We start from the raw sequence: 27,155 nt of genomic DNA, 5'->3' as shown, positions 1-27,155 counted from the left end.
ACACACACACACACACACAGAAGAAGGGAGTACAAACCTTAGAAAGAGCAGAGTCTACATATGTTGACATGCAGTGTTTCTTCCATCACACTGGCTGATGTGACACAGCTGGAGCTCCCCACAACACACACACACACAGTCAAAGACACAACATCATCACACCTTTTCTCCGCTGTATCCGTCCATCTTTGCATGTGTGCACGACGGAGCCAGAACAGCAAAGACAAACACTTCCAACTCTCGTCTCTCTCTCTTTCGTTCTCTCTTCCACCCACTTCTCTCGGCGGTGTTGAAACACGTCCTCCTCACCGAGCGTCTCTCCAATTCAATACACTCAACCCTGCCTTTCTCTCTCTGCCTCTCTATCCCTCCCTCTTTTCCGTTCTTTTCATTCGCACAGGGCATGCATTTTTAATTAATCACTTCCACTCATTTATTTATTTATTTTTGTGGTCTCCTTTTTTTTCCCCCTGCAGATTTTCAGGCCTTAATCTCATGCAATCTGTTTGCCTGGCACACAAGTGAGTTGGGGGGGGGGGACACTGAAATACAAGACTCTAATTATCAGCTGCTACTTGAGAGAGAGAGAGTGTGTGTATGTGTGTGCGTGTCAAAGGGATTTAACTTGGTGTAATTAAACTGCCTCTGACATTAAAGAAATCTAACCACTGTGCGATCACACAGCCAGCCACAATTACTGTATTTAGGAGCACTGGTTCTCTGTCAGAAACACACACACACACACACACACACACACACACACACACTGTGGTTATTTCTTCACCTCCATAACCGTTCTGTAACACCACATCAGCCTCGCATAAGGCCTCGCTATTCTGTTCTCTGTCAAGGCTGTGTGTAGATGAAACGCTGGAAAAGGAGAATGGCAGGGGAAAAGAAATAGATTGCGGGAGGAGAGGAAACCGGACTCTGGTAAGCAGAACGAGATGACTAGATATAAGGGAGGGAGGAACAAAGAAAGGCAGATTTTGTTAATTCACGTTTAACAAATGCTTCTTTCTTTTTGTCTGCATACCTCATTTCGCCCATTTCCTCTTGAACCACACATCGTTCTTTCTCTCTGTTCGCTCGCTTCCTCTTTTCACACACTCCCACACAAAATCCTCTCAGAACATTGGAGTCTAGCCACTATCTCACCCATGCTTTTTTGTGTTTGAGTGAGGAGCGTCCCTGCACTCACTCTTGTCCTTGCCTGCTAGCACTTGACGCCCTCCCCCTATATTGTCACCTACTGCCTCAACATCTGTATTCACCAAAACTATTTAAAAATGAATCACTCATTAATTTAGCTTTAAAGAAATACAACACGCAGACTTTCACACACCTGCGAGGCCCCCCCTCTTCGTACGGCGGTATGATGACCACTTTAACCGTCACCGACGTCCTCAGCAGGTCGATCATCTGCTCGTGAGTCAGCGTCACGGCGGCCACCTTACAGATCTCTACTAGCCGACTGCCCTGTCTCAGCCCTGCCTGCCAGGCAAAGCCGTATTCCTCCACCTGCATGAGAAAACCACAAAAAAGCCTTCAAACAAGCCACTTATGTAAAGCCAAGAAATCTTCATAGTTGAGCATTACGGTATGAGATCTGGTGTGGCAGATGGTCATCTGAAGGTACCTCAGCCACAGTGCCATCCAGGCGAACATGGAAGCCCAGCTGTCCCAGTCCGTTTCTTCTCAGAGTCATATCCACCGTCTCACATCCCACTGTCAACGACTGGCAAGGAGAGGACATGATGTGAATAAAAAGAGATTAGATTTACAGTATTACCATGTCTCGGGGTATCTTCCAAAACAAACACCATAAAATCAGCCTGAAAGGGGAGGTTCACCGCCTGCAGAATCAAATTTGAAGGCCGTTTAATACATCAATAACAGCTATCAATATGCACACAAAGTACCAAGCGACATCACCGGAAACTACTTCAGCCAGCTCTCTGGGAACCTTATCAGTCTATGCATGTATTTGGTATTTTTAGAAAGATTAAGTCATTGAAAATATTTAGTTTTTCTGCTAGATTAACACAAAGCTTGCTGGAGTCCAGGAAATCTCCTTTTCCTAGCATTTAATTCATCAAATTGTACAGGGATTATCACAATATGATCAGCCAGTGCATGCAGTAGTCTAACTTATATGTTGCATAGAGTACCTTCATGCCATATTATATTTGTGTTTATATTTTTATATGAATCTAACAAGCCTGGTTTATTAGCTTTGTTAACTTATGTACATATTTACATTATACATTGTCCAGAGCCATTAAAAAAACACTACTACTACTTCATGTAATTATCTTCACAGTTGCTCCTGTAAGTTGCATTGTTTTTGTTCCTGAGTGTAAAAACTGTTTTGAATTTCCAGGTTTTCCAGGGTGCTGGGGAGAACTTTCAAGGACTGGGAAAAAAATACCCATGTAGGAATCCCCTGCTTTTAATGCTGTGTGACACGGTCTTGAAATGAAAACAATTAAAATTTTTCCAAGATAAACTTGTAACAAATCCCATATTTAACAAAACACTTGACAGGAGTCTATTTAAGGTCTTTAGGTGGCCTGAAGACACATTTTTGCACTGTGGGGCTAAAATTCACAGTATTATCTCCAACAAAAATATAAATAGTGCTGATAAAGACACGATGGTTAATAAGTAGGGAGAGAGATGTAAGATGTTCAAATAAACTGGCAAGTATTTTATAGTGTTTGCATTCGACACTTTAGTCAGGCCTCAATACACGCACTGTATTTTTGTGAGAAACATGTAAGTATAACTTATGTTACTATAACTAAACTCCAGTTGTCCTACTACACACATTGGTCTCAAATACAATGTGAGCTATGTGCCTCAAAGGCCCCAGAGAGTTACATGTTCTGCTCTGGTAGTCACTATCAATCCACACGTGAACAAACTCTAAACTCTCACCTTTAATCTTTGCACCATTTCCCTGATGTCTTGCGCGCAGCCCTCTGGTACCCGCACAGCGATGTGGTCTCCTCTGCCGTAGAATATCTTCAGCGCCAGCCGCTCCGGCGTCCACCCGATCACGTCCGCACAGAAACAGTTAAACACCACCTCTTTGGTGGAACAGTCTGTCAGGAGGATGTATTCAGCCGACAAACCCAAGGCACAGGGCAGCTCCGTCCCTCCTTCGCTGAAGTCCTGGGCCTGGACCCTCCAGGCGACAGCCCCAGCAGCTCCCAGCTCCGCTCCCTCTCTTGCCTTGGTGCGCTCGCGTTTTTTCGACGCGAGGGAGATGAGGTTGTTAAGCTTGCCGGCTGAGTCGAGTGGCGTGCTGCTGACGTAGTTCTCAGCCAGGTCACGCAGGTACTCTTGCCGTGTTCGCGTCGCCATGGTGTGGAACTTCTCTGATTTGTGCGCTGCATTTTCTGCATTGATAACTTTGGCTAGAAGGAAGTTACGAAAGGTTTCTGGGTCGCGGAAGGTGACACCGCTGGGGATGGGTGGGCCGAAGGGAGGCACATCCTTCATTCTGGTCACAGCAACACTGAAAGAAACGATGAGAAACTGTCATTTCTATCATAACTGTGTGTATACGAACATGCGCTTGTTCTGTTCAAAACATTTACCTATAACAGGTGCTTTCGGCGCAGGGGTTGTGCACACGGACAATGACAAAGACATGCTGGAAGTGTGAGCGGATATTCTGAGGGGTGAAGGGCAGCGCTCCTGGCTCCTGAAAGATTATGGTGACAATGTCGTTCCCTATGTGCCTCTTTCTCAAGAGCTGAAGAAGAGGAGAGATAAAAAATGACAAATTAATGAAATGAGCTCACATAACTGGCAGTGACACAACTGACTGTCAACAAAATGAGAGATTGAGACGCTCACTACTAGACACCAAACAACAGCTCTTTATGTAATTTGTTTTTCGGATTCTGTGTGGGCTATTTGTGTCTGTGTGCTGGCTTGTCCATCTATCTGTGTTCGTGTAGGAGCCGTGGCACAGAGTCCAGGCTGTGTCTTTGGCGCGGTGCTTGCCAATCCTCTCTTCATCTGCAGAGGGAAGTGTGAAAGTACCAATTATGTAATGCAGCCTACTGTTTGGCCACAGATACACACATTCTCCAGCACGGAGCCATAGAAGCATCCTTCAGTCACAATTAGACTGCTAATTTGGATTACTTCGCTAGATGTAGTGTTTACAAACATAAACTATACTTGTTAGAATTGATCATTTCAGAGAAAAAGAAGCTTGTTTTACTTTACATTTGGGATCTTTTCTCAACATCTTGACAATTTTCTATTAATTTATATATTGCTTTACTGTACGTTTCATCATACAGGATGATTGTTCAGGCCTTGCTTGAGCTCTCTTTTTCCTCTCTCCTGAATCTAAGGGCCTTCACTCTATCTACACTTAATTTCTACTTCATTCCTCCTGTTCATCCACTGCAGGTTTATTTTATAATGTCAGATGCTGCCACCTAGAGGTTCATCTGAGCAAGTAAACCTCCTCGCTGCTGCAGTCTCTAAACCTCTGGATGGAGTTATTGTGCCATTTATAAAAGCACACGTTCTGATTTAAAAGCTGATAGTAATATGAACTGTTCAAACACACTTTTAATTTTCTCAGCTAAAATGTGCAACCCTCACATTTCTTGTTTACTTGTAACTGTCAAGAAAAGCTTGTTTACAATCCCAAACAACAGATTGTTGTGTGTAGTTCATTAATGTATGATGTTTTTTAATGTTTGAGGAAGAACAAATTACTTCTCCCCAGCCCACACTGTTCTGCAGTGATGCACTCATACATTACAAACTGTGTACATTACTCCTAAGCACCCACAGGGCCTGTCTGAGCACCCGTGTGAGCCTCTCATGCAAACACTTATGCAAACTATTAAAAAATACCAACACGCAAAAACACTATCTTACACACAGGTCACTTACACGCAGCCCACGCTGCAAACACACAGTGCCCAGGAGAACGTGTAGGAAGGCAGCAGAAGTAAAAGAAAAAAGAGGGAGAAAATAAAGAAAGTACTCACTACTGAACCCCACCCAACTCTGATCCAGTTAAAGAATGAGGCGCAAAAAAAAGAAAAGCCAGTAAGTAAGAGAGAAAAGAAAAGCCAAGACGGGGAGAATAAAGACTATAAAAACACGAGAGGCTGAATAAATGAGGAAAGAGGTTCTAAATGAAGAGGGTGACACAAGTGACGAGTTTCCACTTGATGAATTCTTGCTGTGGTTTATGACCTGGAGACGCAGAGGCTTTTGCTAACAACCACACAGACTTTAAAAGGCTGTGGGTAAGAAGAAAGGACAGTCGTGGATGGATTTTTCAGATGACTTGAAACTTAAATTGAAACTCATCCTCAAAAGACTTGAGACACGACGTGGACTTGGGATAAGCACCTCTACCATGATGGCGATGGTGCTTTATTTAGGTAGGTGTACTCATAAGCTCTTACCTGCTGGGGGTTGTTGGGCATGTACGGCAGCATGGTGGACACGTGGAACATGACCTCGTAGCCCTGGTAGGTGGTGTACAGGGAGTGGGTGCCCGTAGAGTCCGCTGAACAAAGTAAGAGGAGAAAGATATCCAGAATTAGAGCCCAAACTTTTTCCAGTGATCATGAGGACTCAGAGCTGTGGTTATGACACTTGGCCTGGCTATTACTCACACATAACAGTGCATCTATGTTTTAAAGTTATAGTTTTCTGTCATTCAGACATACTGTAGGTGTCTTTTACTCAAATGTTGTCACGGCTTTATTAAGGCACGAAAGGGCCGTAAAGGAAAGAGCCACTATGCTCACTGCTGGAGAACAAGTGAGGAAATTGTTGTTCTGTTTAGGAGGAGCAGAAGTGTTTTCTGTTCCCTCACAGGCCGCATCAGTAAAGGATAAAAAAAGGTCGCTCCTGTAACTATTGGCCATTGTGAGTTTGATAAATAAAGGTCTCTATCAATTCCCTTGCTGACAGATAAAGTTGCTGCCTATTCAGCGCACAAGACATTCAGTTTGGACTCTTTTTTTATTTAATTCCTATTTGCTCACATTTAATCTGAAGAATTCTGCTATATAAACCTAACTGCATGAACGAAAGCTGAACATAGCTAAACTGATTTATTTTTCTCTGAGCGTAGGAGATGATGATTAAGTGGTACTTTTATTACAGTGAACTTAAAATGGCAAATGAGAAGTGCATGTATAACCTTGTGCTTTTACATTAATCTGATGGCATTAAATCTGGATTATGTGCCATGGTGAAAGCTACTACCATCTTAACTCTCTCTTTCTACCTCCTCAAAGGGAGTTTTTCTTTGCCACTGTAGCCAAGTGCTTGCTCATGGTGGGAATTACAATGAGTACTGTCTAGACCTGCTTTATATGAAAAGTGCAATGATATCACTTCTATAATGAATTGGCGCTATATAAATAAAATTAATTTAACTAAATTGACTTTTATGTAAAAGTGACTCAGGTGCTTATTCAGACACGTGACCAGCATTTAAAATTTGCGGACCGTATGGACCGTAGTGCATGTCTAAAAGGGGCTCTTGTTTAGACTTACTCTTTGTGTCGAGCTGTGCAGCGTATTTGGTGAATCCTTTGAGAAGCACCTGCTCCCCCAGCAGCTCCAGGAAGGCAGAGAAGGCGGGTGACGCCTCCTCGTTGTTATACATCTCCTCCTCTGTGCTCTGGCCTGCACGGCACAGCAGAACACCCACCTTGTGCTTCTGACTTAACTACGAGGCAGCAGAGAGATAACATTACCATTACACACACAGATGAAACACCGCAGTCTGAACCTTGTGCTTCTAATGCAACTTAATGTCAAAGTAGATGTTACTGGTAGGAATTTAACCTGAATGTATATCTGGATGCACTTAAAAACACTCACATTGAGCACAGCTACATTGTTGTATAAACCACCCACATCAACCAAAACAAGCCTACGGCTGGCCAAACACCTCCGCCTTGCACTTCACCCTCCATTAAATAATAAGGTGAGATAACATGGCTAAACATTAAAGCTTTTATGGTTACACACTCATGCTCAAACACACCACACCCTGAGTCACTCAGCTTTCACTGCACCAACACTAAATCAGTTATACAGATTTCAGACACTTTAACACACAATATCTGAGCATACCATATGTCACCGGGTTACTTTATCAGTTCACATCATTTGATTTGCAGGTCATTTTAGCAAGCCTGACTAGCAGAAACTATTTAAATGGAGGCATCATTGGAGCTGCGATCAACTAACAAATTTCCACACACATAACATACCCCCTGTTCGTCCAGTTTGAGGAGCTGCTCGGTGACTTTGGGTGTGCTTAATGCCAGTCTCAAACAGGAGATGTTGAGCTCGGGGACGACCTGCTCCAGGACCTCCTTGAGCGGCAGACCCCGCACCGTGCCGTGCCTCCCCGTAGACGCCACCGCATCCTCTAAAATGGAGCCTCGCAGGGTCACAAGCTAAAGGTGGGGAAATAAAACATTTAGTCAAACTGGATGTAATGTATTCATTAGATTAGATAAGAAGACAATAAAATTTTAAAAATTACACTGAAAAGGTCAAGAAATGAATCCATTGTCTTTTGCTGATTTCGAACACGTAAAAATAAAAGGAATTTCATTTGATTAGCTTTTATATTTTTTCTTTATTGGTATGTGTTAAACCATTAAACCCTTCTTGTGTTGTGTATAGCTGTATTGTATCTCACATATTTGCTATTATAATTCTACATTTTGTGTTGTCTCACTCGTGAAGAGCTGTATGCTGCTTGTTGAAAACACAATACAAATACAGGGTGACAGATAGGTCTGACTGAGACCTAGCCTGGGCAAACAGATACACAAGAAAAACATACGAAATAATACTATTGATATTAAGATAGTGTCATTAATGAGGTCAGAAGCTCTGGAAATGGAGGGGTGGATGAATAGTAGCCTGGGAGTTTGAAGTGGGTCCATCACATGAGGGATGACTACTCATAATAGTGCCTTGCTGCCCTGAAGCTACACTTTTTCATTCTGTCAAACACATTATACACACACACACACACACACACACAAACAGTTAAAATGAGGATGGCATTGTAAATTGATATTCTGCTCAGTGTTGTGCTGCCACAGAGTGCTGCTCCCTGGTGAGGGGAAACTGACCTGCATCAAAACAGTGAGACTATAACAACCTCAGACAAAGTTGGGAGGAGTGGGCTGCTCCTTCTCACTGCACTCACACACACACACACACACACACGTGTGCGCGCGCTGCTTCATTAATAATGCATGGCAGACTCTGGAGCTGGCAGGGACCAGAGAGACAAATTGAACCTCAGAGTCTCAGGGTGTGCCGCAGAAAATTGAAATCTGATTGACACACAGCTGAAGTTATGGAGCCGCCGTTTCAACTCGTCAGCTTCTGTGCGACAGCGAATGACTGCGACTCACTGAGCAAGAACATCAGAGGGCGGTGTGTACAAATGTGTGATGGAGGGAGAAAAAGGAAGTCTCTCCACCTTGCTGTGTCAGCACTCCTGCACAGAATTAAGTGACAGACTTTAGGGGGGTGGATATTTGAGAGCAGCTGCGGCTTGAGTGGGAGAGAATAAAGTCGGCAATCAATCTCTCTCCCTTTTTTTTTCCCTCCTGTGTGGGAACAGTAGGCCTGGGTGTGTTGGCTGTGTCTGCTAGCTGAGCTCTGTGTACTTAGATGGCGGAGAGGCTCCATTGTTATACCGGAGCTAAGGTGATGAGGCCAGGCAGCCATGTAATCCTGCTAAGAACAACACAGCGCAAGCCACACAGAGGAAGACATGAACACAGTGATCGGAGGCAAACATTGCTGTTTGTTCACTGTATTAAAAGTATCACTTTGTTTGAGTGACCTTGACAATGCTACACAGGTGCTATTAATTAGTTCAAACTAACTATTTAACAGAGACTTCAAAACTCTTTAACACAACCTGTGTGCCCATTAGTTTCCAAGAGACAGATTAAGGTGACGTGTTGAAATGTTGTACAAAGTCAGTACAAAGGTATTCAGTTTAATGTCACACAAGACAAAGAAAAGCCTCACATTTGAGAAACTGGAACCAGTGAATATTTGGTGGTTTTGCTTAACAGGTAACTCAAACAATTAATTGCTTATGAGAACAGCTGCAAATTAATTGTATGTAGATAATAAGCTCATATTGACACCACATTAAATGTTTAAAATCCAAAGTTTGGCGCTCTGGAAGCAGAATCTCTGAAAGTAAATGAACGTAAATGACCTGTTTGTAGTCGAGTCTTTGAACACATCTAAGGGAAACTCTTAACTAATTCTCCATGATCACCAGCCCATCATTTAATACATTACGAGTATTTGATCCATCAAAGTGGAAAAGTGGTTGTGTGTGCTCCCTTTGAGAGCAGGCCAAACGCTTAGGCCAGAGCAGCCTGTGTTTGGTTTGGCTTTGCTGTGCTGTGACTGGGTAGGTGGAATTTTCCACTGGCAGAGAGGAGAGAGGAGGTGAGGAGGGGAGGTTAAAGTCAGGGCAGAGAGGGTGAGGAGAGCCACAGGTAGGGACATAAAGGGAAGGTAAAATGAAAGTAGGTCAGGAATTAACATAAGCGTGCACGCTCATACTACTGACTCATCACTGTAATCTCCAGGACAAACACACACAAAGGGCAGATGGTACATACCTCGCTAGTTCTGACGATGAGGCGGTACTGGTACTGGTCTTTCAGGTCTTTGGTGTCTTCCAGTTTCTCCCTACGGATGCTCACGGCCACAGCACCCAACTTCTCATCTGTCCCAAAGTAGTTTGAGTGCTCTGTGAAGGCCAGGGAGAGATTGAGGTTAAGGTTTGTGCTGGGGGAGAAAAAGTTATTCACTCACTAACGTTTGATCCGTGGTTGAATACGTCAGGACGGCTTGTTGGTTTACAGACATAGAGAGTAAAGGATGAGCATCACGTGAAAATACTGGTTTCGATATGACTGAAAGGTATTATCTCAGGATAAAACCCTTGAGATGTAACATCTCATTTTCAAGGCAGTCCCAGACAAACACTCACAAAACAAATGGAAAACGGAACAGTACGAGACAAAATAATAAACATAACAATGACAAAACATACAATCGAACAAACAACAAACTACAAAGCTAAGAAGAATAAGGGTAATAATCTATAAACACAAGAACAATAACATATAATATCTATATTTATAATCTATAAATTAAGGAACAGTGATAGCATAACTGAAAACAGGCAATTTGTTTTAAAGGTTCAGTGTGTTATATTTAACAAGATCTTTTGACAGAAATGCAATATAATATAGTTTTCTGTGGTGTATAAAGATCTTACATAATGACCCGTTATTTTTTTATTACCTTAGAATGAACCATTTCTATCTACATACACCGCGGGTTCTCTTACATGGACATCGTCACTATGTTGAATACGTACGAAAAACAAGCATAGTAGTAGTCGTCTGGTTTATTAGAAGTAAGACAAGAAAAGAATTTGGATAACACGTAATTATTTAGCACAGGAGCCGACAGAGCGTGTCGGCCACCTTAGCTTCTCCTCCTTGCTTGGCAAGGAAGGGGTGAGCGGTGAATGTCGGTACCTGATGGTGGTTGTAGGGACAACAAAAACATAGGATTTGATCAAATACAATTAGAGTCCATGTTTAACGATAAGAATATATAGGAACAAATATGTCCTCAGTCTTGTAAATCTGGGAAATTAACAAAATGTGGTCGTCGATCAATCAACATTCTTTGTCTTGTTAACAATGCTGACACACAAAATATATACATCCATTAAGAGGCTGAGACAAAGTTATCAACACACTTCATGAGCATCTTGCACGGCCTCTTCTAAAGCTCCTAAGCTAAGCCGTGGTAATGCCAACGCTGTGGGCAGTGTAGGAGTTGTAAGACAAAAACTCCAGACACTCGCTTGACAAGTATTCCTCCTCTATCCCCCGTCTGCCTGGAGAGAACTGGGACAACATACACATTAGGAGTCTCAGGCCTGCTTAGATTCCATGCCATGTCCTGTGGTGAAAATGTCAGCTTTTTGATGAGGCTTTCTGACGTGCACACAGGGCACATCACACCACACAATCACAGTTGCGTTCTGGGGGACAGCTACGCTGGAAACGAGTCAGCAGATGAACATATTTTGGGAACGATAACCTTTATCTGTGTGACTGCAGGCCTGTCTCTCCCTCTCTCTCTCTCTCACACACACGCTTGCTTGCACACATGTTCTCCTAACAGCATCTGTCTCTAATTAGGGCGCAGCCAGATGATGCTAAGATACCAAGGGGACGCTTTCATCCCCAGTGTCTGAAGAGGTGATGTGAACCTCTCTGAAGTTGGGTGTTACTTCTGACACTGAAAACCAGATGTAAAGCAGAGCTGCAGTGGCCAACTGATGTTACAGTAAGCGGTACTTGTGAGGGTGCAAAAAGGGCAGGTGGCGTTTCATCAGCTCAGAGTTTGCCAATAGTCCAGCGGCAGGTACACGAGTAATAAAATCTCCGTGAACGTTGCCAGCTTGGCCCACTCTGCTCTGCTCAGACGCAGCTGGATATTTACAGCTGCAGGATGACATGTGGGGAATGACATTGGAGAAACTGGCCGGAAAGACGAGATCGATGCTTTCTAATTGAAATAAGATCACCAGATAGAGTAGATTCTGTATTATTTTCATTATTGATTTATCTACTGATAATTGTGTGATTATTGTTCCCTCAACAAAATGTCAGAATTAAAAAAACCCAAAGTTTTTAAATTTATAATGATATAAAAACAGAGTAAAGCAGCACATTGCCACATTTGAGCACCTGGAAAGAAACAATGATTTACATTTTTGCTTAGAAAATAGTTAGGCAATTATTCAATCAAAATATAATACATATTACTGATGATTGGACTAATTAATTAATTAACTAGCTGTTCTGGCAAAAGCTGCAACTCAATATTATTTTCATTATTAATTAATGAAATTATGTGGTATATCGTTTTTTACTTTGGTTAATTCACTAATCATTTAGCCTAAAAAAAAAAGAAAGAAAGCGAACATCTTCACGTTGCTTGTCATGTTTGATCTACAGACCAAAAAAAGATATTCAGTTTATAATAAAGAAAAAAGCCACAAATCCTCACAGTTGAAAAGCTGGAAGCAGAGTATGAAAGATTAATCGCTTTCTGACCTGGTTATGTGATACATTATTAAATTCTACCTAATATCGAGTCCCTGTGGATAATGTATGGAACGTCTGGATGCAATGAGCAGATGTGTGAAAGTACAGATGATGTGGGATGATGTAAACACGGCTGCAATGTTGAGCAATATGCGCATCAAATATTAGTTGATCGATTAGGCAACCGACAATTTGGCTTTAGTTGATAGAGACAGTAGAGATACAGACAAAGGAACTTGAACCCCCATTGCCAACTACTAAGATAAGCGGTCCTCAAAATGGGTTTCAGGTACACCCAAGGGTCCCTAACGGGGTTCCAGGGGGTCCCTAGCAAAAAGGGTGAAAAATTTATTTCTGATATAATTCCATCCGTAAGTAACATAATGACAGAATGTATGACTACTTGGTTCTTGGCTTCCATAAACCTTCTGTGATAAAACATCTAAAAGCAAAACTCCTTTCACATGGGGGACCCTGGGACAAAATCTTATCAAATGGGGTCCTTAATGTGAAAACGTTTGAGAACCACTGACTTAGATAATCGATTAATCGCTTAAATGCATGGACGGAAAACACTGAAATTTTGGGAGATTTTGGACTGTTGGTTGGACCAACAAATAGAGATGTCACCTTGGATTACAGAAAATTGTTGTTAGACATTTTTCGTAATCTTGTGACATTTTATAAATTACACATTTAACTGACTGATTAAATAATCACAGTAATCAATAATGAATGTAATCATTAGTTGTAGCCTTCGACTGATTCCATTCTATGAGTTTCACTCACTACCTAATTTACAAATTATTCAACCAAATATTTCAGCACTAATGTGCTATATTAAAGTAAAAAGTGAATCTTTAACGTCCAGATGGCTCATTCATCACTTGTTAGCTTTATTCTACTTACATGTTGTCAAAATGCACTTTTATGTCTTATGTAAAGCAATTTGAAATGCCTTGTTTTGGTGCTGTGGAAATAAACCTGCCTTGGCTAAATGAAGTATGGTCTCATTGTGTGCATGAGAATTAATGCTGCTTTTACCCATTTTCATAACTGGAATAAAAACTATTTAAGCATCATTAAACAGTTAAAACAAAATGTATGTGTCTCAGTGTTACCTTTCCCATGGAAGTAGTCTCTGAAGTACCTGGCCCCCAGGTCGACGTGCTCTATGCTGTACAGTTTCAGTCTGTCCAGTCTTGTAACTTGTTGTTCAATAGGCACCTCCAGCACTGAAACACTGGCGTTGCTCCTCCTCAGCCAACCCTTCGCGCTGTCTCCTCCTCCGTCTCCTCCTCGCTCTGCTGACGAGCTGAGGAAGCTAATGTTGCGCTCTCCGTGGCCCCCAGTCTCATTGAGAAAGTGGGGGCAGCAGAGGAGCAGTTGGCTCGAGTTGTGGGCTCCAGGAGGCCCGTCCAAGGGGTCCATGCTCAGGGAGGGTGTCATGGAGCCGGGGTCATGGCTCAGGGTCAGGTCCTCTATGCTGGAGTAAACTGGGTCGTTCACATTGGGAGCTGAGGATCTGGAGACAGACAAGGACACTGAAGCAGCTGATGCCCCAGTGGCTGTGTTCCTCCTCAGGGCGGCGTAGCCCCGCTGAGCCGCAGCCTCGTGGAGGTCAAACAGGATGCTCTGAGCATCAAAATGGACAAAGCTCTTGGGGCACACCCAGGATTTGTAGGAGGCGTCTCCTGAACCCCGGCCTCCCCCGTCCTCGCTATTCTCCCCTTTACCTCCGTCCAGCTCACCGCGACTAGAGCTTCTAAGTTTCCTGAATAAAGAGGAGGTGCCCAGTGACGACTCCGTTCCTCCACTTTTCTTCCTCACTCTCTCAGTTCCCTCCTTCCTTCCTGTCCCTCTGTCGTCCCCACCTGTGGGACCAGGTGAGGGAGCGGAGGGGAGAGGTGCGCTTGGTGGTGAGTCTGGAGTGCTCAGCAGCTCCCCGAGGCGTACAGGTGCTGCGCTGCGCTGGTCAGGCCTCTCTTGGTGGAACTGGCTGAGCATGTCGAAAAAGCTCTGCTCAGGAATGCCCTGGACGTCGATGGAGGAGGTGCTGCCATACTCTCTGAACATGTTCCCCATCCCACCACCTCCGCGAACCTCCACCTTGGAGCAGAAAGAGGAGAGATTTATCAGTTTGTGATGAACCATCAGTGGATACAAAACAAATCGGTTTGCTTGAGGTGTAAAAGCAAAGCAGACCAACCACAGGATTTTATGACAGTACATATGTGAATTGTGCATGAATTCAAAAGCTAAACTACTGTTAACTGTGCCATGAACTATTCGTTAAGATCATTTGGTAACAATGATACTGTATTTTGCATGACCACGTCAGTGTAGAGATTTTCCTTGATATATCAGAAAGTGAAAATAAATTAAAACAGAGTAGAGTTGTGAAATATAGCGACCACATGTTAACTACTAGGGTGTGACAAGATCTCACAGCACGAGATCTCACGATATTTTCAATATGATGATATTTCTTGTCGAGGTAAAAAGCTGTCTCACGATATCAGCATGATGCCCCCACCACTTTTAAATCATTTGTGACAGCATTTTGGATGTAAACAATAAACGGCGGCGGAGTGACAGACAAGCCATGAACAATATGTAAGCAACATTTCAAGATGAACCTGCACTGTAATGCATTTTGTGACTTTGTGACTCACCTGAATAAAAGACAATTTTTTCTAGTTCATCGTTGAAGATCATTTTATAAAGTAGTGTTAAAGTACTGTCTCATTCCTGTGAACCCAATATCATGTACCTTCTCGACTCGTGAACCAATTGTATCATTCCCACCCAATATTAAAGTACAAGATGCCTCTTTTTTTGCCAGCTTCTTAAATGTGAATAGTTTTTGTGGCAGCTCATAATCTTGTGAGCTCTTTGTGACACCAGAAATGATACATCAACACATTAGCTCCACAAAAGTGCCACATGGGTCAAAGTAGCACTGAGGAAGCAGGATGACATCACAAAACCGTCCAATGACAGAGCTACCTATGAGTCAATATAACAGTGTAAACGCAAAACGCTACAGAACTAAAAAGGCAACATCATTTCTTCCATGAACCAGACTACAGGTGTGAGAGCGACTGTAGACTCACCTCATTTTCGTCCTGTTCGCTCAGCGTCACCTCACTGTTCGAGCGCTGTCTCAGTGGAGGGAACACTCTCAGGCTAAAAGGGGAACTTCTTTCGCCGACAAAACCTCCTCCTCTGAACTCTACATCCTTGGACCGTCTTCGTGGCAACCTGGCAACTCCTCCCCGCACCAACCCGACGTCCGATGACAAGACCGACGAGGAAACTGAAGTGGAGAAGTCATCTCCGTGGCGGTTGTTGCAAATTTGCCCATTTTCAAGCAGCGACTCCCTGGACTGGGCACGGCGTGGGGGCCATTTTGCAATCTGCGCCCGGACACCCATTATGGGCATGCGTGTTTTGGGGCCAGGAGGCGGGTGGCCATTGGAGGTGTGATGAAAGGTAATGTGCTGGGGCAGTACTCCTCCTCCGTCATCCAGGAGGTCTGAGGAGGTGCAAGTGACCCCTCTGTCTCTATAGCTGCTCATGGCACCCCAAGAGAGTTCAGGGCAGGGAGGCAGGGGCCTGGCATCCCATGTCAGGAGGGGTGCTGGGAAAGAGGGAGAGGAGGGGCCCCACACACACTCTGCTGACGGTGCTACGGCCTCCAGCTCTCAAAAACATCGCTTTTAACTTGGCAGGGTGGGAAAGCCTTCACTGGTCCATTGATGACCAGTTTGTCCTCCTCTTCCTCTGGGTCTGTTTTCAATCGAATGCAGATCTGAGAAAAGACAAAAACAAAGGAAAATCAATCATTCCAACAAATCAGCTTCAGACAATGAGCACAAAATCTAAAATTAAAACCAATTAAAACTGGAATACACAAGCTCCCTTTTGTGTGACCCACATTTTTTCCACAGATGTAAAGAAAAACTGAGCACTGAATTCAGAAAGCAAGCCACTCAACTGTAAAATAATGTAAAACCGATAAGACGGAGAGAGAGAGAGAGAGACAGAAAATAAGGTGAGGGGATATGACAGAGGATTTCTCCCGTTGCGGCTAATCTTCAGGAGGCTGACAAGGGATATTATTATCACACACTGTGCACTCAAGTGCATGTGCATGCACACGCAAACACTCATATACCCGGAGGACAAGGAGGCTGCGGCCGCTCTACTGCAGATTAAAACCACTGAAAACACTTCAGCTAATATCATCCGACTATAAAGTACTACAGATCCATACAGGGCGAACACACACAATTGAAACACTTCAGCACTGTAGCACATCCGGTGCTCACTACCCACAGTGATGATATAGCTTGTATGTGTGTTAGAGTCTCATTGTCATCACACTGGAACTGATCTCCACATGGCTGAGTGCCCGACACAGAAGCTACTCTATTCTAGTGAAGTGAAGCCAAACAACAACCTACTACAACTTTGAGACGAGGAGATGAATAGGGACTTCGGGAGAGACAGAAAAGGGTGAGGGCACAGAGTGACCCAACAGCTGGAAGGATGAGGTGGGGTGAATCCAGAAATAGAGTGATTGGACAGAGTCAAAAAAGAGCAAGGAGGAGAGCGGTACATTGCTCAGTGAACCACAGTGGAGTGTTTTAATGTGACCGTCACATTGCATCAAGTCTTAAAGAACAAAAAAAATCCACCATCCTTGTAAAGACTCTTTTTTAGTCAGAAGCATCTTACGTCTCTCCTGAGGTTTAATGTAATGATTTTAGGGTGGGTTGCATATGTCTTCACACATCATTGCAGGAATACATACACTATATTAATGTCTAAGGTTTGGTGATCCAAAAAGCTAAATCTTTACCAGTGCTGCACTTGTTACCAGCTGACTGAATCATCTAGACAAAACTCCCAAGCCATGGTTATATGTTTTTGGGCTGGGAATGTTGTGGTTACTCAGAGTAACTGGCTGAGAATTCATATTCAAGAATATTACGATGAACACAGCAAACAATGACGAGAGAGCTGCGGTGGGATATGGGCAGCACTGCACAACTGTGAAGTGTACTGTATGTGTTTGGTTCCTATTACCAGGGTTTACCAAGTTAACCTTTTTAATACCACACAGAATGCAATTTAATATCTGTTTCACAATCATACTGGCCAAAGTGGAAAACCAGTAGGGACAATACGATCTAGAATTATTTTATTATATAACTTTTTTTAGTACTTGCAAGCAGAATATAACAATTTCTAATGATATAATTGATTAAACGAATGCGGCCTGGAGCATTTATGACCTGCAGATAGTGATTACACACCACAACATGGTAAACAAGTCAATAACAGGAGGGTTTAAAATATTTTGAGCTAAATGTGCTTAATTCATCCGTCTCTGCTGTAGTCAAACCGCTAATGTATCTAGTGCTACTCTTCCTTACTCCTTCCATTTCCATTCTCGAGTTTCTGTCTAATCTCATTCTCTATTTAGGTCTCCGTTCCTGCCTTAAAGCTCCTTTATCTATGCAAGTCTCTCCTCAAACCCCCATAGTCATTCAAATATCTTCACTAAATTTGCTCAGAGGGCAAATGCACATCATCTGTATGTCTACCTTTTAAAATGTCCTCTTACTAGGTCTTTTTTCCTCTCCATATTCCTGCATCATGCTAGTCCATCGTCTGTATTTAACTTGCATGTAGCTCCTGATGTCTGCATTCACAATATGTGATTCAACCCTACATTTCATTCAGACTGACCTTTCAATTTCCACACGTGTAAAAATGTTTTCCCACAGCTAATAAAAGGAGAGGTACAATTTTTACTCTTCAGACAAAAGCTTTAAGGAATTAAATCGTGATTCAACTAAAAGCAATGAAACACACACACACACACACACACACATTTGTAATATCATTAGTACTCGCATCTAAGTACATACAATTTTAATCACTTTCACTGATACTGCTGTTACACATGGAACCTCTGGGGTCTAAAAAGCAGGGGCTATACTTGTCTGAAGGGAGGAGCCAAACATTTGCTAAACACTTCTAGTAAGTTTATTAGCCTGCAGAAATTGTACATTAGGAACAATTTGTTGGAAGAACAAATCTGTGCTTGTCTCCTTGGCAGCTGCCTCAGTTTTTTTGTATTCCACAAATGTCAACTCCTAGGGTGACTATCTTGTTATGACGTCCAATTTGCATAAAGTCGAGCTTTCATTGTGTCAGGGTAGCTCAGTGTGGTTTGTGTGTGTTTTATGATACACAACGCCTTTTATGAGTCCTCGCTGAATTCATTTTTGGCCGCAAGACTGCATTACTCATTCTCTCATACACGCAGACGGGCACAATCAACAGAAGTCATTCACAGCAAACAAAATTCCCCTATAGTCATACAGTCACGCAAATGTGTCATGCTTTTGTTTTTGGAGAACCACGGGCACTTCCGGGCCAAAGGCTCCCGCTCTGATTGTGCTTTCTAACAGAGTCTCTCCTCATCCGGAGGGCTGTCCTGTGATCCCCTATCAGGTCCAATCCCAGATTATCCGGCCCCAGCTGCAGGAGCTGCAGAATGGCTTCATTATGTGTCTGAGGTGCCTGATGAGAGAGGCAATGGAGAGTGTGTGGTTTGATCTTTATCAGTGACCTCTGTCAGAGAGAGTCTGCAACCCCTCAACCTATGAGCAAAAAACATATCTGACTAAATTTAATAGACCCAAAGGGAGAAATACACACTGGTCCCTGTGAAAAGGTGAACCTGTGGGGCATCTCTCAGGTAGCAACATCAATAAAACAAGGCTAAAAGGTCCACAGTACTTTGGCACAGAGATGCTCTGAGCTAAATGGTATGTCAACATGCTAATATGCTCACAATGACTACTAACATGCCTAGTTTTTGCATGTATGATGTTTAAACATGTTCACCATCTTAGTTTTGTGTTTTGCATGCCAACATTTGCTAATCAGCCCTGAACAACAACAAAAAAAAAAGTACAGCGGAATTTGATGGGAATTAATCATGGTCATTCGTTTTGCAGGTAATTCATCCTGAGCCAAATTATCAGAATAATAAAATTTGAACAATCTGTCTTTCAGAAAGTATAGGGCCACAGCTATACTTCCACAGCACAGAAAATGCCAATTTACTGTATACCTGCAAACCATATATTCAGGTGTTAACTGTGAAAAGTTTGCTCCATTGGTGAGATGGAGATGTATTAATCAACAGCACTACAAAACATAATTATCAACTACAAAGGTAAAAAAAAAATCCACGAGAAAAAAAAAATCTCCATCAAATGCAGCAAGAATTAAGCAGACACATGCAGCCTTGGCCCAGACTTCAGAAGATGAAAGGCATTAAATGTCTGCACTTTAATTACTCACATATAGTAATTAGTTAGCTGTGGGTTGTACCTTCCCTGTTATGACTCTTCCATTCATGCTCCTTCCCTATCTCCCTCCATACCCACTCCGACTCACTCTGCATGATGCAGGCTTGGCCCATGCACCACACACACACACACACACACACACACACACACACACACACACAGGTTGGTAATTACACTGGTTAGATGGTAGTAATGACAGAGTTAGCAGAGGAGTACAGCTTACAGAGGAATGAATGTACTCTCCATAGAGGAGGAGGCGCCCGCTGATGCTGCTGCTTGCTGGTATGTCATACCAGGACGCGCAGACCTGAGATCAGCCTGGAATACAATGGAGAGCATTTCACAAATGCAAAAAGCATCAGCGATGAGGAGAGATAAACTTGCCATATGTTTCGGTCTCTGTTGCTGCCAAAACAGAAAGCAGTCTAATTATATGTGAGATGTGAGGCAGAAAAAGTCAAATTAGAGATGTTTGTGCAAATCTACAATAAAAGGTCCTTCAAGAAACAAAAATTCCCAGGACATAAAACATCAACAGCCTTTACTATAACTGTTTAAATTAAGCCAACAATGCCAGAGAGCGAGCTACATTATGGGCTGGTTTGAAGAACAGATGGTAGTACATATGACTGGCAGATGGCAGACAGGAGTGGAGCAGAGCACGACACTGTAATACAACACAATACAGTGTTGGCAGGGACAGCATGCATGCCACCATGGTTTCTGAAGGAGTGGAGAGACCAGGAGGTGCTATCAGGTCTGCACTGAAACTAATCTCAAGAGATCAGCTCATTTAGAGGAAAAACGTTATTGAAATTCGAGCCCAGCTGAAGTAATGAATTTACAAGAAACAAAAAAACCTAGGGGGGGTATTTTACTGAAGACGCGAGTAAACACAAAAATAACCTCAGGCCATGTTGAAAGGTGTGTATTACTGGCAACACAGAAGCTTGTTTCCGTTTAATCCGCCAAAGAAAATAAAAAGCAAAGCTGCAGAGATTTGGACTCGAGTCATACTTAAATATTTGACTAAAGACTTGGAGAAAAAAAAGTCCTCAGCTTTGACTTGATAAAACCCCAAAACAATTCAAATGAAATCAGACAAATTCAGACAGACCTTGCCGGGCCACACACCATCATCTTGGCGTTCCTTGAGTCCGGCATGAACAAAAATGGGAAAGTGGCGCTGAATGAAATTGCTGAAGTTGCTGAAACCACCTAGTGACTAGCCACCTGTGACGGCATACACGTGTCACTCAAAGCTTCATGCCCTTTTAATTTTAACTTCACGCCTTAACATAATTTAAAACGGGTGAGTTATATAAATATTAACCCCTGTACAGCTGTCAGGGGAAATTAGCTATAGATGCCAAAACCGTTTTTTGTACCAGACTGTAAACATGTTTAATTCTGTTGGAAAGTTAAAAGGCATTTAACTTGGGGGTCTATGGGGATTGACGCGCTTTTGGAGCCAGACAAGTTTTGGGCACTTTCGTGTTGGCTTCGTTTTTCAGCCCCTGAGGTTACTGCTCTTTTTTTTCCAAGTCCATCCCCCTTTTCTTGTAGATCGTGGCACAAAGGGATATTCTCATATCCAGTATGGACAGGAGGAAGGATTGCAATGATCAATAACCTTTTCATGAGTATGGTTTTAAGATAGACTTAAAAAAACTTGATAAGGACTTTATCCAAAAAGCCTAAAAAACAGCTCTCATAAAAAAGTAGCAGGTCTATGCGAAAAGGTGAGTGCCTTTGATAGGGAAAGCAGTAGACATGAGGTGCCTGGGACCATGAGTGAAGCAGCCCGGATGTTTCATTATGCTGTGGAGTGGAGTTGGAAAGGCTTATGATGACAAGTTACAGGATGCCTGCCGGTGTCCGTCTGGGTTTTCCCGATGTGATCGTAGAAGCAACCTGCTTTCCCTTTTACAATAACAGATTTGATAAACAAATTTGATGATTTATCTTGGTGGCATATGAGCCTAATGGAGCTACAAGACAGGGCTGGACATCTCACTCAAACCCAGCTATAAGAGGACAGTGTTTTCTTTCAGGAAAATTACCTCCATATATCGAAAAATGCAAATTATTAAGAGTGCTCTGACCTAAAATTATAACATTAGTAGCACAAATGATCATGCATAGGGATGTGAAAAAAGCCTACATGCTGGCATTGACATAAGGAAAATACTCAGAGGCACATGATTCCGATAGCTCGGTAAACGTGGAACCAGTTCTCAGTTCCCATCCCTGGTTATGCACCATGATAAATATCATAATGTTTTATGTGCAACACAAACTACACGTGATCATAGAAATCTGAAACATGAACTTCAGATACAAAACCACCCTGAACCCCTCCATCAACAACAAAACCCTAAAAGGAAACACTGAAAACAACACTGACATATCAGAACACTGGGCTGGAAGGATATACACAGTCGAAGCCTCTGACTCTGGTCTATATTGGGCCTGTAAGTCTGTTTGGCATATCTAGAGGCGACATCTCTCCCTCGCAGGCTTGGAGCTTTACTGAGCTACAGCTCTTGTCCTGTCGCCCTGCTTTCCTTTCTACTAATTTTCCTCCCCAGTCTTTTCCTCAAGTCTCTCCCAACCCCGCTGTCATTGTCTCCACTGATGTCCGTCTACACTGTTTTGCTGAATCCCGCTGATGTCGCTAGTGTCACTTCCATCTGACTGTCTGCCTGTCAGGCTGTCCCATGATGACACTGACGCAGCTCGTGAAGAGGAGGAGAACGAGGAGGAGAGGAAGACCAGGGGCTGGGGTGAAAAGAGCAAGACACATTTAGCAGGATAAAACTCACACACATTCAGACATCCACATAACAAGCCTAACTTATTTGCATCCAGTTCGAGATCACAAATTGCAGCCCACATCACCGTTCATCATCATCATTCGCTGGTTTAGCTGCGGGCGATGAATGGTGAGAAAAACAAGGAGGAGTTGTAGAGATGGTGGTGGAGAGGAGAAACAGAGGGGAGGTCGAGATGAGTAGGTAAATATTTAAATACTGCAGCGCTTGTATGAGATGTTTTTTCCCCTAATTTCTCGTTTGCCAAAAGATTTTCCGACATAACCAAATTCATCCCAGCAGAGAAATTGTTCCCTCACTAAGAGGTCAGAGGTCAGCATGGTAGTAGCTGGACAGGATTCAGAGTACAAGAAACTGCACTGAATTATATGAAAACATAATTTTCCACCGTTTGTGTTTCTATTTGCAGTTTCACAGTAAAAATTTATACATTATTTCTAATCTATATTTGTAGGTTTGGGACATTTGATTAAAGTCATCTCAGGCTACAGAATATTGAGCACTGTTTTCTAATGTTTTACATCAATCAAGATAGCTAGAGCCCCAGCTGCAGTCAGATTTCTGGGGAAATAATTCGAGAAACTGTTTAAGGATACAATAGCAGGACAGACATGTGCGGTTTTAGCTAATGCAGCTAATTAAATACCTGATAAATCAAGATACTATCTATCAAAACTCTTTAAACCAGCCCTGCTCAATGATTTGCAGCAAACTGATACACCAAGCAATTTTAATAGGATAGCTATCACAGTATAAATGGTATAGTAAATTTATATTGTTCTACATTATACATACAGTATCTCAGAAAAGTGAACACACCCCTCACATTTTTATAAATATTTGATTATATCTTTTCATGTGACAACACTGAAGAAATTACACTTTGCTACAATGTAAAGTAGTGAGTGTGCAGCTTGTATAACAGTTTAAATTTGCTGTCCCCTCAAAATAAAACAGCTGGCAACAAGTGAGTATACCCCTAAGTGAAAATGTCCAAATTGGGCCCAATTAGCCATTTTCCCGCCCGTGACCCGTTTGTGTTACGAGGTCTCAGGAGAGAATAGGGAGCAGGTGTGTTAAATTTGGTGTTATCGTTCTCACACTCCCTCATACTGGTCACTGGAAGTTCAACATGGCGCCCCATGGCAAATAACTCTCTGAGGATCTGAAAAAAAGAATTGTAGCTCTACATAAAGATGGCCTAGGCTGTAAGAAGATTGCCAAGACCCTGGACCTGTGCTGCAGCACTGAGGCCAACACCATACAGCGATTCAACAGGACAGGTTTCACTCAGAACAGGCCTCACCATGGTCGACCAAGGAAGGTGAGTGCACGTGCTCAGTGTCCAGAGGCTGTCTTTGGGAAATAGACGTATGAGTGCTGCCAGCATTGCTGCAGAGGTTGAAGGGGTCGTTCCAGAAGGAAGCCTCTTCTACAGATTATGCACAAGAAAGTTTGATGAAGACAAGCAGACTAAGGACATAGTTTACTGGAAGCATGTCCTGTGGTCTGATGAGACCAAGGTGTCAAGCATGTGTGGCGGCAACCAAGTGTGTCTTGTCAAGCATGGTGGTGGGAGTGTCATGGTCTGGTGCTGCATGAGTGCTGCCGGCATTGAGGGAACCATGAATGCCAACATGTACTTCGACATTCTGAAGCAGAGCATGATCCCCTCCCTTCGGAGACTGGGCCGCAGGGCAGTATTCCAACATGATAACGAGCCCAAACACATCTCCAAGACGACCACTGCCTTGCTGAAGAAGCTGGACTGGCAAAGCATGTCTCCAGACCTAAACCCTGTTGAGCATCTGCAGTCATCCTCAAACGGAAGGTGGAGGAGCGCAAGCTCTCTAACATCCACCAGCTCTGTGATGTCATCACAGAGGAGTGGAAGAGGACTCCAGTGGCAACCTGTGATGCTCTGGTGAACCCAGAGGTTAAGGCAGTGCTGGAAAATAATGGTGGCCACTAGGGCTGCACGATTTGGAGAAAAAGTCACATTGCGATTATTGTGGACAATATTGTGATTCGATTATAATGGGACAAATGATACTATGCACAAAATACTGACATTTTGAAATGTGTATTTCTCAACTTGAACAAAGTAAATAAACTATTTTTATAACACTAAATAGTAACACAGATGTAAAACAGAACAAGGGTAGCATGTTGCTCTACAGAGGAGGCGGCTAGAAGCAGCAAATATTGGCACACTGGCACCGGCTCAATGTACATCTGTCTAATGCAGAGACTCTATCCACAACCTGGAGGAGGAATTAGTATACATGTGTATTAGTATAATATTATAACATTAAATAAACGGTATAATGTTCAGTTAAAAGTATACTTAGTAGCCTATAACAATAATGTATTAATGACTATATTCATTATAATTTCATATAATAGTTTACTATTTTACCACTAGTTCAATATTAAATCCAGTTACAGCTGTTTAATTTCTGTGGGTTGTTTTTATTTATTTAGTCGATATTGGTCTCAATATTGGTCTCTAATTTGTTAATGCTAAGTACTTTACTTACTTTAACATGTCAGTAATCATATTGTTCAACATTTACTGATTTGCTGTAGCACATCAAACTTTTATTAAGTCCAGGATGTGATGGGATTTGGACATTTAGGGGTGTACTCACTTTTGTTGCCAGCGGTTTAGACATTAATTATTGTAGTTATTTTGAGGGTATTTTGAGTTATATAAGCTGTACACTCACTACTTTACATTGTAGCAAAGTGTCATTTCTTCAGTGTTTTCACATGAAAAAATATAATCAAATATTTACTAAAATGTGAGGGGTGTGTTCACTTTTGAGAGATACTGAAGATGTAATCATGTTGCCCAACACTTTTTGTAATTTTCCTTGTATAAAGCTTATCTGCCACCATCACCAATGTCACATTAAAAATCCCATCATGAATAAAGTTGTTTTTACTGCAGAGCCTGCGGCACTTGTTAATATTTCATTCTTTGTTTCCTTTTTAATAAAATTAAACAGATTTTTATTTCAGCTTTTGCAGCCAGCACATCTGCTGGCACTACATTTAAATATAGCTAACATTAGCGCAGACAGACAGTTCAGAGGCAGGTCCAAGTCCTTCCTGAAGCCAAACAACAGTTCTGTAAATCAGATGCTGCTTTAACAACAAGTTCATGATAAAAACCAGGAATAGTCTGAAGAAACCACAGGTGAGCTGCTTCTTGAATTAGAGAGAATCCGTATTGCACACAGAACATTGCATTGTGGGAGTCCCTATTAAGCTGGATGTTGCGTTGTGATAGTGGCAGCACAATAGGTGACCTGCTTTTCACTGAGAGTACAAAATGCAGATGAGGAAGTGCTTTATCTATAAAACAGCGCAGCAGACACTGCACTACACCCCTACCCATACACCACAGGAAAATATCCAGGTCATCAAGTCAATCAGCCTTTTATCAAGTCTCACTTTTCTTATAACCAAACATTCTATAGGGGAAGTGAATTATGTTTGAAGTTAAATCGAAGCAGGAAGAAGACGACACAACTGATATGTATTACCAGCAATTAGTTGGTTACTAGATTGGATACCTGATTGAACACAACATATGTATATACCACCAACACACACAAACAAATACAAATCAGAATCAGACACCAAGAGCCTAAATACTGGCAATGGCAGACTAATATAATAATCTTGCAGATTACAGTGATTAAAAGAGAAATGTTTGCATTAGAAGAGAAACTAGTCCCCCCCCCCAAAATGTTTGGTTTTAAGTAAGCTACATGTTACAGTCTGCCAAGCACACATAAACAACCCTCAGATTAAAATGAACCAAATATGTGATAATATGATGTCATTTTACCTTGGTTTACCTTGAGCTGTGCAGTATGCAGGAGAAGCAGGTGTTTGACGTCACAATGCAGGAATGGGAAGGCTCAGTACTTTACTCTGCAGGAAAAGTGAGGGAAAATCTTGTTAAACTGCAGTTCACTTCTTTTCAATCATCTCAACTTTTTCATGGTACAGTAGGTACAGTTATAAAAATGACAATGTTTATAATGCAACAAACAGGTCTTACGTAAATAAAATTTATTGAATTAATGTGATTTTTTATACGTTCATCTGCACACATTTTAACCTTTTGTATTTCACATAATCTGTTTTGGGTAGTAATAACTGAGCAGCTGTAATCAGTTCCACGCTCATCGGGTCACCCACACAGACACGTCTATTGTTTGTTAGGAGTCTGAACAAAGATGCCCGAGGCGGTCTCTCTGTACCGCATCTGTGCTGTAAACACGTTTGCAAGACTGGCTTGCACAGAAACAGAGTTAAAAACACGACGGCATGTAAGTTTCAGAGGATGTTTTCCTCTGCAAAAAAAGGATCAAATACTGAACCAGAAACAAAGTGCATAAAAAATCAAAACAGCTGATGGATTAAGTTCTTCCTCTGTATACAAAAGTACAGAGAACATGTCCTCTGATTTTGTCTCCATTAACCTCGGTGTTGTTTCCTACCTCATCTGCAAAAACCTGTTTCCACCTTCCAGTTCTTTCTTGAGCATGGATGGAAATACAAAAGAAGAGTGGAGGCAAAGTGAAGGAGGCTGTGCACTTTGATTAGAGGTCGAGGGGCTTAAGAACAGAGGGGGGGGGGGGGGGGGGGGGGGGGGGGGGGGGGGGGGGGGGGGGGGGGGGCTCATCAAATACAAGTGGGAC

General features: G+C 42.5%; 1 protein-coding gene across 2 annotated transcripts; it reads right to left on the bottom strand.

Annotated features, from left to right (window-relative positions):
- Window positions 1-1,034: 1,034 nt before the first annotated feature.
- LOC123973026 (signal-induced proliferation-associated 1-like protein 3) lies at window positions 1,035-26,384 on the bottom strand. Of its 2 annotated transcripts, none has more exons than XM_046052861.1 (11): window positions 26,297-26,384; window positions 15,323-16,020; window positions 13,328-14,315; window positions 9,690-9,820; window positions 7,284-7,472; window positions 6,559-6,733; window positions 5,454-5,557; window positions 3,606-3,763; window positions 2,941-3,523; window positions 1,640-1,738; window positions 1,035-1,521 (listed from the first exon to the last, which is right to left on the bottom strand). In XM_046052861.1, exons 2-11 carry the CDS (start codon window positions 15,785-15,787, stop codon window positions 1,258-1,260), a joined length of 3,156 nt encoding a protein of 1,051 aa, XP_045908817.1. In that variant the 5' UTR covers window positions 15,788-16,020; window positions 26,297-26,384; the 3' UTR covers window positions 1,035-1,257. The 2 variants fall into 2 exon arrangements, with proteins under 2 accessions (XP_045908817.1, XP_045908818.1); XM_046052862.1 differs by having other exon boundaries at window positions 26,307-26,384.
- Between the last annotated feature and the right edge of the window lie 771 nt (window positions 26,385-27,155).

This window comes from Micropterus dolomieu, linkage group LG06 (genome assembly GCF_021292245.1).
Source record: "Micropterus dolomieu isolate WLL.071019.BEF.003 ecotype Adirondacks linkage group LG06, ASM2129224v1, whole genome shotgun sequence".
NCBI classification, from domain to species: domain Eukaryota; kingdom Metazoa; phylum Chordata; class Actinopteri; order Centrarchiformes; family Centrarchidae; genus Micropterus; species Micropterus dolomieu.
Note: the sequence above shows the minus strand (reverse complement) of the source record. Positions and strands in the feature narration are given on the sequence as shown.

Coding starts and splice junctions, on each gene's coding strand:
- LOC123973026 (XM_046052861.1), bottom strand. CDS start 15,787: ATGAGCAGCTATAGAGACAGAGGGGTCACTTGCACCTCCTCAGACCTC. Junction 7,473..9,689: donor TCATCGTCAGAACTAGCGAG/GTATGTACCATC, acceptor CCCCACCTTTAG/CTTGTGACCCTGCGAGGCTC. Junction 3,764..5,453: donor TGCCCAACAACCCCCAGCAG/GTAAGAGCTTAT, acceptor CCTCTTCTTCAG/CTCTTGAGAAAGAGGCACAT.